The 15419-nt window shown below is 45.5% G+C and overlaps 1 protein-coding gene across 1 annotated transcript in view; it reads right to left on the minus strand.

The window, feature by feature from the left end:
- Nucleotides 1-9225: 9225 nt before the first annotated feature.
- The window catches only part of HHLA1 (HERV-H LTR-associating 1), a 41090-nt gene continuing 34896 nt past the window's right edge, over nt 9226-15419 (minus strand). Inside the window, exons 15-16 of the mRNA XM_008074205.1 lie at nt 11141-11223; nt 9226-9269 (exon numbers count right to left, since the gene is read on the minus strand). Coding sequence (XP_008072396.1) covers nt 9226-9269; nt 11141-11223 — 127 coding nt within the window. The remainder of the gene's footprint in view (nt 9270-11140; nt 11224-15419) is intronic.

Consider the following 15419-nt stretch of genomic DNA (forward strand, 5'->3'; position numbering starts at 1 on the left):
AGCCTCGACCTGCTGGGCTCCGGCGATCCTTCAGCCTCAGCCTTCCGAGTAGCCGGAATTACAGGCACGTGCTACCACGCCCGACTAATCTTTTGATTTATTGTAGAGATGAGGTCTTGCCTGCCCAGGAGGGTCTCGAACCCGCGGGCTCAGGCAATCCACTCACCTCAGCATTGACTTTTAAATGACCCCTACATTATGATACATCAGCATTCCAAAGATACCCTAGGCAAGCCGCCCGTCCCTTAACATATGAATACACTTATCGATCGCAAGGTGGCGCTGCCTGCTAGCAAAACAAAGGTCAGCGCCTTCTCCCCCTTCCTTGTCTTGTGGGCATTTTAGATACTTTGTTACAGTCCTAGGGTCAGTTGACATGCTTCAGGGATGCTCTTGGGGAAAAGAGGCAAAATGCGCAGAGTCCAGGCATTCCACTGCATTTTAATCGTGGCTGCCCAGTAGTTAATTTCAATAGACACTTACTGGACTCAAGCCAGCCAATCATATATTTAACAGTAAAAAAAAAAGTGATTTTAAAAATCATTTTAGCCCTCTGGGAATATAATTCCCTAAAATTTGTAATATGGTTATGTTGTGCATATTCTGCTTTAGGATATGTTTTTAGGAAAATATATGAATAATAACACAGCGTGATGAATGCTACCCTCGTGGCACACCCAGGGCTGCTGAAGAGTTTCACATGTTGTGCACTGCACAAAGGTGTTTTGCCAAGCGAGTAAGCAGAGGCTGAAATGCAGCTAGTGCTCGACTATGAAGATTGACCTCTGCAGAGTTGCATCAACCTGGAGGAAGAAGCATTTTCTGCAACTTGTTCTCCCAGAGATGGAGTCTGCCCCATATCCTGATGGCCCTGCATTTGGACCCAGGGCCGTGGTGGGTCACAATGCCTGTGAGTAGGGATTGGTATTGGGGAAGGTGTCCCAGAGGAGAAGACATGATAAACGGTAGAATCACCACTCAAGGAACCTGTCCCAAGATCTAGCATACCTTCAAATGTTTGTTAAATGAATAAAAAAGGGTAGAGTGTGAGTTCTTTGAGATTCTCAAGCATTCTTCCGCAATCTGGTTATTTTCTGATATTCCTTAGGCATCACGCTCTACGTAGAACCTTTTCAGTCTCACAAATTCCTAGAACAGGTTCATTTTCAAGATTAGAAAAACATCTCTCTGATTGTTCTGCGGAGATTCCATTCTGAATAATTCTTTCCCAGGCCATGAAACTGGACTGAAAACTAAGGGCGAGACATGGAAGTCTGCAGAGCTTGGTGTGCCCCAGAAACTCACTGGCGAGCAAGGGAAGGCACTTCCGGGGAGGCCAGAGACCCCGTTGAAGTCACACCGACAGGACTGGGGCCACCCTGACCTTGGACAATATAGTCACTCCCTGACACTTACCTTGTGGGATATTTTACCGTTACCACCACACTGTGAGAGGATGCCCGCATGTCTGAACTTGGAGGGCATGAGAATCATCTAGTCCAGATGCTCAGGTCACAGGTGAGATCACTGAGGCTCTGGGATTGGCAAGACTGCCCCCAACCCGGGTCTCCTGACTCCCAGCCCAGTGCTGTTATTAATCCATGTGAGGCACTTACAGTAGTGCCTGACATACAAAAGTTGCTCAAAAACATTAGGAATTACAGTGATACCCTCTGGCCTGCAGTTAAAGGCTCAGCAAGTGGTAGCTGTTACAAGGAAGGCCTCTGTGCTGCTTCCTAACACCCTGTTTGGGAAGGTAGTTGAGTCAGCACAGTGAGCGTTGTTCTTTTTCTCTTGCCGTGCTCATTTCGGGGGTGCAGCCCCCAGGTCACCCTGGGGGTGCCCCACTTCCACCTCCTTAGAGTGGTTTATTTTTGCAAATGAGCAAAAGTGACCTCGCTACAGATGTAACCTTGACTCTGTTCTAATTTTTTTTTTGAGTTGGAGTCTCACTCTGTCTCCCAAACTGGAGTGTAGTAGCACTCCTCAACCTGCTGGGTTCTGGTGATTCTTCCACCTCAGCCTTCCAAGTAGCCAGAACTACAAGTGTGCGCTACCATACCCAGCTAATTTTTGATTTATTGTAGAGATGAGGTCTCACCAAATTGCCCTGATGGGTCTCGAACCCGTGGACTCAGGCAATCCACTCATCTTGGCCTCCCAAAGTACTGGGATTACAGGCTGAGCCACTGAGTCCAGCCTAATTTATTTTTTACAGTAGGTTATAGAGAGAGACGACCGGTGAGTTCTTACATAATGAACACAGGGTTTCAGCTGGGGAAGATGAAAAAATTCTGGAAATAGACTGTGAGGATGGTTGTTCAACCATGTGAATTTCCTAAATGCTACTGAACTGTACACTTAAAAGTGGCCAACACCACAATGTTGTCTATTTTATCACCGTTTTTAGAAACTAAGTTCTAAACTTGAGGACCTTATTCCTTTAAATGCAAGATTCCATTGATTGGGTCACTCTCTGGGTCAGGCGCTCCACTGACCCTGTTCCACCTACTGTCAGGTAACAATACTCTTAAGACTCCAGCTCTCCGGTCGCCTTACCTTCTGGACAGGGAGGGACCAGCACTCAGAGAGGGCCAAGACTAGATTTGTCCAAAAGGGGGCACCATGACCATGGTCAGACCCAGGCTTTAAACGGAGGTGGGCCGGTCTGACTTTCCTCCACCTATTTTGCCCCTAACTCCCAGGCCCAGTCATTCAATCTAAACTAGGCAGACTAGCAATTATTGATTGCATAACTGTCACAATTTTTAGTGGTGACACTTGCTTGGGAGGCCCCACCGAGTGGACCTCCACTCACTGGGGTGTGGTGAGACACTACAATTGACAACACCCCACCCCCAACCCGCTGACAGCCAAGAGATGGGAAGTCGCAGTGCCAGCCAGAAGGTGACAGCACACAGTCAGCCCTGAGCAATGGTGAGGCGACCCAAATCTACAATACATGCCCATTAAGGTCTTGGTGTAAGATGGTGCGGGGCTGTTGCTGAAGTCCAGTACCCTTCCGTTGGCCAAGCCAGGTGCCCTTGGGTGAGGGACCCATTGCCTTTCAATTTGCCTAAGGAAGCCCCAGGGGCTGTCAGTGGCCTTGTGGGGGACCATGCTGTCTTCGTGGGACCGAGAAGGCTCCCTAGGCCTCACCTCGGTCTGCTGGTTATGTTTGGGGTCCTGGGTCCCCAACCTGCCTCCCGACACCTACTTCCACTGCATCTCGGCAGTGTCTGAGAGCAAGACTTTGCTAGCTGGACAGACCCGGGCAGGAGTGGGGGAGTTCAGCCTCTGCTTTTGCTTGTTGGATGCCTTGAGCCAGGCAGCTTTAGGTTCCTGGGCAGCAAAATGTATATAATGTTTTTTCATCAGAGCCTCATGAGGATTAAATGGGATAGGTCTTGTCAAGGCAGAACACCATGCCTGGCGCATACTAAAGACTCGGCAAGGCCTGCCCATGATGGATGACGATTGTATTTCTGCACCAGTGGCCCTGGGCAGGGTCATCGGCCCATGCAGGTATGTGGGTTCCTCACTGACGTGGAGCGGTGGATTTCCCCTGCCCAGGTGAATTCACCAGGTGCTGTTCGTCTGGCATTGCAGCTTCTCACAGAAGGGCTCAGGGTGCCTTTGGATTTGTAGCTACATCCTGGAGCAGCTTTCAGGTCTCAGACAGCATTAAGAGCATCGTCCCGCCCGCTTCTGGTCTCCCACCATTTTCCCTCCCTCTATTCTATCTTCCCTTCCTCCCTCCTTCTCTTTTCCCACCCATTTCTCCCACTCTTTTTCTCTCCACACCCTCTGCCTCTTCCCCCCCTCCGTCCCTCCCTTCCCCCCTCCACCTCACTCCTTCCATTTTTCCTTTGGGCCCCTCCTCCCTCCCTCCTTCTTCCCTCCTCTCTTCTTTGCCTCCCACACCGTCAGAAACAGTGGGTGCCTACCGTGAGGGCTTCACTCGAATGCAGTTGGTACACAGTGCTTGACTTTGAACAGAGGCAGACTGGGTCATTTATACCCCAAGAAAAGACCCTGCGTCATGGGACCCTCCCCTCCTCACAACAAGAAGGCAGCCTTTCATGGTCCTTGGCAGGTGGGCTGCCTCTGAGGGGAGGAAGCCCTTAGGACACTATGGCTTGGAACAGGTGAATGCTCCATATGACGGGCCCCATTTTGAGCCTCAGAGGAGACCTAGGCTCTCATTAAAGAACAATGACTCCCTGTTCTACCCCACCCCACCCACCTCAAACACTTGGAGGCCCATGGATTATGTCTCAGGGTCATCAGGGGGACTCTGGGGAGATGAAAGACTGATGAAAGTCACCTGGGCTCTCCCATGAGCAAAAGGGCTGGCTTTGTCTGGTCTAGTTAATTCCTAGCAAGAAGATCTCTGGGGTGATTTTAATGTTTTTTGGCCTCAGACCTGGGAACATGATGCCTCTTTCCTATAGGGATTTTTTTTTGCCCAGGCTGTGGGATACGGCGAGATGGTGCTGCATACTCAGACATCCTCAGTGCCACTGCCTCCCCTGCTACTGAGAAGCAGTATGTGGTCTTGAGCTTGTCACTGGCTGCCACATCTGTTAAATGGAGATAATCCTCCTAGGACTGGGAGGACGGCATAAGCCGTGTTCACTGCATGGTATGGGGCCTCTTGAAATCCTAGTTTCTCCCCTCTCCTCATCATATCTCTCTGTGAAGTGGTTTCTTTTCTGATTTTAACAAGAACTAACAGTCCTCGAGTGCCTGTGGCATGTGCCATCAATGTTTTATAGGATTTTGCTCTCATCACCCCTACAGCAGTTCCCATCACCCTAGGAGTGTTAGACCCATTTTACAGATGTGAATAAATGGGGTGGTGGAGGTTGAGGCACCCGTGGAAGCTCACGTGTCATGGGATCAATTCTGGGGTGCAGGTTGGCCTGGCTGTGAGCCCCCTGAACTGACCACTCAATCACTGCCTCCTGCAGCAGCAGGACTGCCCAGGCGACTTAATCAGGGCACAGAGGAGCCTTTATGGGAGACCTGCTGAAGGGCTTCTTCAGATGGGTAGTTGTCCCCAGGCATTGAAGCTTCTGTTTGAAGATCCTTAACCATTTTTTCTCATGTGTATGGAGAGGAGGCTGCCATGTTTCTCATCAGTTCTCACAAGCACAGAAGACCCACCATCTCTAAAGCTAGTAAGTCAATGGGGACATTTGGCTCGTTGTAGCAAAATCTGTTTTTGAGCAGGGCTCGGTGGCTCAGCCTGTAATACTGCGCCTTTGGGAGGCTGAGGTGAGTGGATGGCCTGAGCCCGCGGGTTCGAGACCTGCCTGGGCAGCGAGACCTCATCTCTACAATAAATCAAAAAATCAGTCGGGCGTGGTAGCGCATGCCTGTAATTCCGGTTACTCGGAAGGCTGAGGCGGAAGGATCGCCGGAGCCCAGCGGGTCGAGGCTGCGGTGGCCAGGAGCGGCCACCGCACTCCAGTCTGGGTGACTGAGTGAGACTCCAGCTCAATTAAAAAAAAAAATCTTTTTTTGAGCATCTCAGAAGCACAGCTACTGCACGGTGCTTGGGCGTCATTACAGCCTGCATAGGTATGTTATTCTAGATATCGCGTGGGGATTTGAGAAGCTTCATTTTCTTCCCATGGCCTATAATAGGGAATATTAATCTTGGTATTGTTGACATTTGGAACCAAATTGTTATTTTTGGTAAGAGCTGTCCTGTGTGTCACAGTATCCCAGGTTTCTACCTACTAGATGTCAGCAGCATTTTCTACCATGCTGTGACAACCAAAAATGTCTCCAGACAGTGCCAGATGTCCCCTGGGCAGTCAGATCATCCCTGATTGAGAACGGATGACCTCCAAGATTCCTAGAACCTCCCCCTTTTCCTTCTCTGTTGATCTTTGGTGAGAGTGAAGTTTTCACAAGAACTCAGATATAGGAGAAAAAGGTCTGCTCTACATGAGAATTTAAATTTGTGTATTTTGTCACAGGGCTCGGTGACTCAGCCTGTAATCCCACGCCTTTGGGAGACTGAGGTGAATGGATTGCCTGAGCCCGCGGGTTTGAGACCCACCTGGGCAACTTGGCGAGACCTCATCTCTACAATAAATCAAAAATTAGCCGGGAGTGGTAGTGCACGCCTGCAGTTCCAGCTACTTGGAAGACTGAGGCGGAATGATCGCTGGAGCCCAGCAGGTCGAGGTTGCGGTGACCGGAAGTGGCCACTGCACTCCAGTCTGGGCGACAGAGTGAGACTCCAACTCAAAATCAAAATAAAAATAAAATCATGCATTTTGTTGGGTGCAGTGGCTCATGCCTGCAATTCCAGCATTTTGGGGGGCTGAGGTGAGAGGATTGCCTGAGTCTAGGGATTCGAGACCACGCTGGGCAACACGGTGAGACATCATCTCTACGATAAATCAAAAAAAAATTAGCCAGGTGTATGGCGCATGCCTGTAGTTCCAGCTACTTGGAAGGCTGAGGCAGAAGGATAGCATAAGCAGAGCAGGTCGAGACTGTGGTGGCCGTGAGCGTGCCACTGCACTCTAGCCTGGGCAACAGAGTGAGACTACAACTAAAAAAAAATGCGAATTTCATTACAATAGCACCTACATTTCTCACTCACACAAAAACCACATCACAAGTGCATTTATGCAGCCGTAGGGAAATAAATGCATATTAGAAACGCATAGAGACACACACTGGGGCCAAGAAACACAAACACAATCTTTCTCTCCCTTTCTCTCACTCCCCTCTTTTCTCTTCCTCTCTTTCTTCTCCTTCCTTTCTCCTGCCCTCTCTCCTTCCCTCCCTCTCTGTCTCTTGCCAACTTAACTTGTTGTGGGGGTATACATGAAATATAAATGCAGTTGCACCTTTGCGGTCAGGAAGAATTCAGTTTAATGATGTTACACGTGTGACTACACAATCTCCTTCAACTTGGGTACAATAACAGTCCCATCTTGTTTAACCTCATCAGTGAACCAGTTGGTAGGAATTCCAGATCAGCAACACCCCTGGAGGCCTCCTCCTTGCCCCAACCATCCCCTACATCAGGACTGATTTCGCTCCCTTAAGCTTCAGGAGACCTGTGGGCTCCCAGGACTGGTCAGTCATTCCTGGGTCCTGTTTTTTTTTTCTGCCATTGCAGCTGTTATAGCAGATGGTGTGACTGTAGATAGCTGGCCCCATATGGTCCTCTGAGCCCTTGTCCTTGACAATAGGACACATCCCTATGCAGGCCTCAGAGGTACTCCCCATTTGAGCTTCTGAAAGGTTGTAGTCAAGCTCAGTTATTATTCCCAAAGTACAGGGTGGCTGAGTCCACACTGGTTTTCCCTGTAAGTGAACAGCCCTGGTCTGGGGCCCAAGCCATCAATTCATCCTTGCCCTTCCCTGATATTAAGCTACTCTCAGGAGAACCTGGAGATCTTTTCCTGCCAAAAGTCTTTAGGGTTCAGTTAAATCAAACCCATACTTATAACAGGTATTTATGAGCTTGATATTTGCATACCTTTGAGGGTCTCTCTAGTGTTCTGAAGATTTGAAAGAAATCTTTCTGTGTATGACTAGCCAGAGAAGTGTCTGACAGTTCCCCTCCCCGAAGTTCAAGTTCTACCTCCCCAAGTACCTCGTTGTTCGCAGGCAGTGCCAGGGCACTAAAGTGTTTTCCAATGGAAGAAACTATTTTGGTACTTAGATCATCAACAAAAATTGACTTTCCTCCCCAAAGGGCAGCCATAGATCACAAAGGGATGGAAAACCAGTGACTGGGCAGAGTTCTAAGGTGAGAGCATGAAAAGAAGTCACCAGGCACCAGAAGGAAAGCTGTCCCTGGTACTGAGGTTAAAAGGGGTCTGCGTAGGAGCATTGGGGAGAGCAAACTTGTTTAGTAATGCTTTGCATAGAGATTCAACATTTACAGGGATATTGGAGCAACTTCAAAGCTGGAAATAATTTAAAAGGGACCTGACACAATAAAGGGACCCTATCAGCATGTGGATGTATAGTTAAGAGTTGACTGGGCAGTAGTATGGAGTTCAAACTCTGCACCTTCCAAAGAAAGGTCTGGCCCTTGACCAGGTCCTGGGGCATCACCTCCAAACCCTTGGAATATCCTTCCTGATGAGTATCTCTGTATACCTGAAACTTTGGACCAGACGGATAGTTTATGCTAACATGATTTATGGTGAGGCCTTAAGTCCTGCAGTATCAATTTGATCTCTGGAGGGACTGGAGACTGAGTAACTAAGTTCAGCCATGCAGGTACACTAGACCTACCTGTCTGATCCCCAATAAAAACTCAGATAAGTATCTCTGGTGGACAACACTCTCTATGTTTTGTTATACATCATTGCTGAGAAGTTTGTTAACTGTGCAAGACCACTCGAGGAAGAAAGCTGGAAGTTTGTGCTGGGGCTCTTCTGGACACTGCTTTAGTGTGCCTTTGGCCCTTGCTAATGTTTTTCTGTAATAAATGGTAAATGGGAATATAACCATTTTTGCTGAGCTCTGTGAGTCCTACTAGTGAATCATGGAGACTGAGAGTGTTCTCGGGGACCCCTGAATACTGTGAGGCACACAAAAGAGGAATCCAGACAAGAGATCAATAAAAAAAACTGTACTGTAAACCTCTTGATGAAAAAGTTTTAAAGGGGGCTTGGAAGATTATTTCACAATATGGCAAGTCTGATTGGTTGTATGCAATTAATTTTTAGCTAACTGTATAGAAAAGTTATTAGAAAAATAAAAATTATATGTGAATCTCTACAGAGTATAGAACCAGTCTTTCTTAATTCATCCTTCTGTTGTCTTCTGAAAGTCTCAGATTTATCTCAGGTATTATATCAGGATCTCTGTGCCTGAATTGGTTTGTTCAAACCTGTGTGCCCACCCATTCTCAATTCTTAACTTATCAGCACTGCTACAAGCATTGTAGGAGATTTTTGAGCATTGATACTAAGTTTTGATGACTTTGAAGCAGCCAGGGGAGTCCAGTATCACTGCATTGTGAGGTCTTTAACATGGGCCTTCTATCTTCAATATCTTACACAGATTCACAGGAGAGAAAAAAAAAGATGCTTCAAAAATAGCCATTTTCCATTCATTGGTGTTCTAGTTGGAGCTTGAATGAATTCTGCAAATGTAGCCCATTTGGCATGAGAGCCAGGGTGATGAGATATCCCCCGAAGTCATTGTCTAGGCCCTAGTGTTATTTTCAAGGCCTCACACAGACTTGCAGATATTCTCAAGGCATTTTTGCTTTAAGGCTGAAAAAGAAAGAAAGAAAAGAAAAAGAAGAAACGGTACTAAGACGAAAACACTATAGAGACATAAGTTCACCTCTGGCAGCACCAGTGATGGTCTAGGCTCTTCCAGAAGGCAAGTGCAGGACAAGGAGTCACTTGGAGTCAGTGTCAAAGTGTGGAAAATATTCATGCAAAACCCCTGGCCCATTAGCAGCAAAGTTGAGTAAGGAGCAGCTCTACTCCATTTCTCTACTCTCTGCCCAGGACTCTTTTCCAACACCCAACTGTATGTAAATCATCTCCCTAGCATGCATGATGCTAATTTAAACTCATTAATACGTTGTTCGGTAAATGTAATATGTTGTGTGTGTGTAGATTCTAATGTGACAAGGAACAAAAGAAGAACTATCAAGATAGGTGTTTCCAAGTCTTCCTATTCCCTTCCCCACATCAGATAGAGGAAGTTCTGTCTTTGAGTTCTGAACTCCCCATTCCTAATTTCCTAATACTTGTCTTTTTTTTCAATGCTGAATGAAGATGGTAGTAGAAAGAGAACACAGGAAAAGTGAGATGGTGGATTTGCATCAGAAATGAAGAACCTGTGTTTGAGAGAGAAGAGGCAGAAGCAAAGCAAAGTAAGAAGTGGAGGTAGATGGACACCAGGAGAAGAGCCAGAGAACTTGATTTCAGGAGTTATTGAGTGATAAGTTGGAAAATGAAGCAGAAAGAGAGGCTTGGAGATGGTGGCTTGCAAGATGTGAGAGATAATGGGTGAAAAAGAATAAAAAGAGTGCCTAGGAAGTGTTAACATGGACCCCATCTGATGCTCCTTCAAAGCTATAAAGAAAAATTGGGTGACTACACTGTTTTGTTTGTTTGCTTGTGTAAATGTAAAACATTGCCAAGACTGGACCACATGAACACTCAGCTTATATTCAGGTTATGCTAAGCAGAAATTTTTCACAGTTTGATATAGTTCCATGATTTTTAGAAGAGCAGAGTTCCTTGATCAGATAATCTGGGTTGATGGCATGATAAAATGACCAAGCCATTGGTTTTGGCATCAGAGAGACCAGACCACTCACTTTTGTTTACAGAAGTGGGAGAAAAATAAACAAAGCTGCTACCCACATATTTGGGTGTAAATGAAGCTTTGAAGCTACCAGGACAAGGAGACAGGAACCATATACTTCATTTCTAGTACTCCATGCTGTCTTCTTTTCCTTGAATAATTTGCATACAATTTTCTTTGGTCAGGAATTTCAGTGTTTATATGGAATGCATCTGCTGTTTTATTTTTGTTTGTTTGTATTTAAGTCAGAGTCTCACTCTATATCCCAGACTGAAGTGCAGTGGCATGCCTCAATTTGCTGGGCTCAGGTGATTCTTCCACCTCATGCTTCCAATTCACTGGAATTACAGGTATATACCACCATGCCTGGCTAATTTTTTGATTCGTTGTAGAGACGAGGTCTCACCAAGTTGTCCAGGCTGGGCTCGAACCTGTGGGCTCAGGCCATCCTCTCATCTTGGCCTCCCAAAGTGCTGGGATTATAGACATGAGCCACCGCACCCAGCCTGTTTGTTTGTTCAACTTACATGGGGACTCAGAGGCTAAGAGACTTGCTTAAATTCAGAAAGAGAGCAACAATGCTTGGTCAGGCCAACTCCTGGTTTTGTTGTGGTTGTTTGTTTTATCTACACTTACTGCAGGCATCAAACTGTTAGTTGAAGGGGAATCAGAAATACCGTAAACTCTCTTTGTCTAGAATTAATGACTAGATGAACTACAGCACTCCTAGGACCTCCTGCTATGGCAAGGAAATCATTCAGAAGCCCCTCATAGAACGCATTCACTGCAAAGCTGCAACACAGTCAAGCTGTGTACTTACTGTGTGAGTGCGACAACCTTTTCACCCTCTGACAGATATAGGTTGCATTCTTCAGAAACCAGGAATAGTATTCAAGACAGTACCTAAAAATTTAAATAAGAGTTGGGAGCCATCACTACCCTGTGATGGCTATTAGAAGACGAGGAAACCCCTTCGGGTCCCCTCCCTCTGTGGGAGCTTTTCTGTCCTCTCAATAAATCTGGATTTCTCACTTAAAAAAAAAAAAGAAGACAATCAGAATTTTTTTTAAAGAAAGCAGTGTTTACTGAGAAGACAGAACTCCCGCAGCTGGAGGGGACCCCAGGGAGTAGCTCTACAGTCAGAATTTTTAAAGTAAGCACATAACTATAATAAGTGTATGGCTAATTCTTTACAGCAAGGAATCCTGGACCATCTTTATAGGGTGTCAGAGAAGAGCTCAGACTTTGGAGTCAACAAAACTTACTTTTAGTCCTAGCCCCACTGCTTACTAGAATGCATGACTTCAGGCTGATAACTTAACTCTCTGGACTTTCATTTCTTCCTATATAAATGAAAGACAATAATAGAACTTACACTCGCAGGTTATGTAAGGATTAAATAATATAGCTTATGGAAAGCTCCTGAACAGTGCCCAGCATATAATAGGAGCTCATTCGTTTGTTTGTTTGTTTGTTTTTCATGGAAGGTGGAGAAAGAGAGTGGAGTGCAGCTATTGTTAACTATGTAGCACACACTTTGCAAAATAATATTCTGCTCTGATTCAGGGGCAACATGAATTGCTTCAAAGGGCTGTGATGAAAGATTACTAATCACATTACTAGAAAGAAGAGTCTGCAGTTCTGGCTGTGCCAGTGACTCACTGTATCACTCTAGGAATTCACTTTCCTTTCAATCCGTCATCTGATACACGAAGAGGTTGAGCTAAACATTCCCTCATTTCTGCTCCACTTTGAACTTTCTATGATTCTAGCATGCTCTAGGGAGTTGTGCAACTAACCTTCAAGTAAAACTCATGGTGTTTCCTGGATGCTATCACCCCCAGTTTGCAGGAAACCGTGAAACAGAAGAAACTCAGACCCAGAGATTAACTGACTTGCCCGAGGGTACCCTGATCTCAAGTGGTAGTGCAGGATTCTAATCCAGGTAACCCACTCCATGCCAGAACACACTGCCGTTCTAATAGGAAGTAAGACCAATATTTGGGTTAGGACACTGCCAGGGAAAACAGAACCCAGGTGATTCTATAGAGGGACTTTAATACCGTGCATTAGTCATAAAAGGGTTAGGAGAGTTGAAAGAACTAACTGCTGCAGGGAGTGGCTGGGTCTGAAGGGACAGAAGGAGGATGTATTGCTGCCAGAGCACAGAAGGCAGTGGCTTCTGGTGGCAGCTGGGTCCACAGAGCTGGGGCTGATGTGAGGATTTCTTGTGAAAGCTGGAAACCCAAAGGAGATAGAGTCATTTCTGGAAATAGTGTCCAAAACAGAAAGGAAGAGGGAAACATTCCTTAGCTTCTCCCCTCTCCTGCCGTCCAATCATGTACCAATGTCTTCTATGGGATAAACTAACATGAAGCTGGTTGGCAAGGAGTTCTGGGAAGTGTATTGCACAAGTTGGCCTTCTTCATTGCAGAGCAGACTAGAGGAAGAGTAGGAAGTGGATCTGGAAGTGAAGAGATAAATGATGAGCCCAACCAGGCTGCTTTTCCCGTGAGCCTGCGACCCCACACACTTCAGGAACCCTCTCAAAAGCATCAGAGATAGGAGATCAAGCTTGGTCAGCTCAACTGCTGAAATGGTCATTAGGGAGCAACCATAACCATGTCTTCATCAGAAAGCATGAGGTGGAAACTTCCAGGGACTGTGGAAGAATAGTTTGGTATATTATTTCATTTCATTTCATTTTGTTCTCACAGCACTGTCAATATAGGCAAGCATGATTCTGCCCTTTTATGGGAATGGTGCTCCAGGAATTATGCAATATGTGGTCAAGAATGTAGGCAGGGCTATACCCATTTTTTAGATAAACAACCTGAGATTCAGAGAGAGTAAATGACTAGCTCAAGACCACACAGGTTGGTCAGTGACAGAGCCTAAATTTAAATCCAGGTCGGCCTGGCTTTGCACCCCATCCTTCATATAGCACACTAAGCTGCCTACTAGCTTTGGGGGCCATGGTTCTATGGTCTAATCCCATTCCTCCTCAACTGGTTTGACAATGTGCAAGGCATGTTTCCTAACAACAATGGCAAAAATTCTTAGCTAGCTTCTAACAACAGAGGATATAAAACTATCTGGGGAAATTATCTATTTTAGAACCTGATATTACTACATGGAGACAAACACGGGCCAAAATAAGGTGCTCTGTGAATTTTCAAAGCCTGAGACCAAGACTGACATGGCAGCAACCACAGAAATATAACCCTTCACAAGCCAAAAAGCTTCCATTCTGTGCCTTAATTTACTCCGCCAGAGGTCATGGCTTACGGGCTGAATGACTGTGATCAGGAGAGAAACTACTTAATCATGGTGTGGTTCACCCCTAAGTTCTCTCACAGAGGCATCTTCCAGGAAACACGGAGAAGTGAATGAACAACAGACAAACGGTCATGGTTATTATTTTGGAAGGAATGGAGTCAAAGTCTTATTAATAACAAGAATAATGATTCCTCACATAGACTGGGGAAGGCATTTCTCATGCAGAAAAGATTGGGTGGTCTTAGAAGAAGATCAGCTGTTAAGGTGACCTGCTGTGCTTGTTTTCAGGGCAGAAGTCAGTTGCAATGCCCATGGTTAAGAGGAGTTGAAACTAGTGTTGAGCACCTGCTATTATACCAGTCACTTGCGCCAGACCAGAACCCTAGTCCCCAGTGTGAAGTCAGTAATAGCCTGGACTGAGCAGGAGCCATGGACCTTTGTCTGAGGCTTGAGGCAACAAAGTTTATAAGACACCAGGAGAGAAAAGACTGTCATTTTGCAAGGAGAGAGGGTGTGTCCCAAGGATGGTGCTGGAGACCCTAAATAAGACAATTTTCAAGAGATGACCATGGGAAGGAGATGATGTGCAGAGAAAGAGAAGTTAGGGTGCCTCAGTTTAATAATAGAACAGGGCGAGTTATATATATATATTTTTTCTTCTGAAGAGGGACTAGAAAGTTTGGAGGGATAGCTAGATCTCTATTGCAAACATAAAAAAGAACTTATTTGTAAGATGTAAGCCAGGTGCTTGAAAGGGCAAGGTGGCTCTGAGTAGGGACAAAAGCCAGAGACAGTGGTCTTCTGTCTTCACTGCAACTACACTGAGCACTTCAGTGGTCCTAAGATGCTCCAGGCTGTCTGTCATTTCATCTTTGCACATGCTGTTACTTTTGCCTGGAATCGCCTTTCTTGTTTTCTGCCTGGAAAACTCCTATTCCTTCAGCAAACCCTATTAGTTATTTCCTCTGGGATGTTCACAGCATGGTATTCAGGATTTGCTGTATCACTTGTTAGCCGCTTTGAATTTTGTCTCTTTACATTGCCAACTTCCCCACTAAATTGTGTTTTTTTAAATTGCAGATTCTGTGTTATTCAACAAACATACTGAGTAATACTGCCCTCCCACTCTGGTATTTTTGACCTATATTTAGTGTATGAGTTTTGAAACAATTCGCTATTCAGTGAAAATACACGGACAAGTCCAGTTAAACAGATGCTTTAGTGCTCTGAATTTAGACCCAAACTTCTCTCTGAAAGCGTATGCCTTTTCTATTTATACATTCTGCTGATATCTGCAATGTGGATGTTTTCAAATGTGATATTTTCCAAGGAGGATATGAATAGCAGGTTTTTGCCTGGGTGAAGGGCTTGATTCTTTCACCTATTATGCTATATTTAAATTTGTGCTTACGACCATTTCTTCCTCTCAGCTATGGAATCCTCCGTTACTAATTTATGTCTCTATCCCTGTGGTTTAGCACAATCCATCACTGATATATAGTAGAGGCTCAATACATATTGTTGATTCAAAGAGTTAGTGAGTAAAGGGTCTAATAAAGTGGATTTATCCTAAACAATATAGAAAGTGTTTCTGTGAGAGTTTTCTCTTCTTTAAGATCACCCTGGGTGATGGGTCTATGGGTCTTGCTCACTGCCCTCTCTGAGTGAAAGAAATGTCCACACTGACTGAGGGATCCAACATCAGGGTCAGAAAGTGGTGACAGGAAAAAGCTTCACACTTGGGTTTGAGATTCACATGCAGTAGATAATGGAGATTTCAAAAACTGATGGATCTTGTGAGTAGACTTTGAAAATAACAT

Source organism: Carlito syrichta, unplaced genomic scaffold, assembly GCF_000164805.1.
Source record: "Carlito syrichta isolate Samal-C Ts95f unplaced genomic scaffold, Tarsius_syrichta-2.0.1 Scaffold316368, whole genome shotgun sequence".
NCBI classification, from domain to species: domain Eukaryota; kingdom Metazoa; phylum Chordata; class Mammalia; order Primates; family Tarsiidae; genus Carlito; species Carlito syrichta.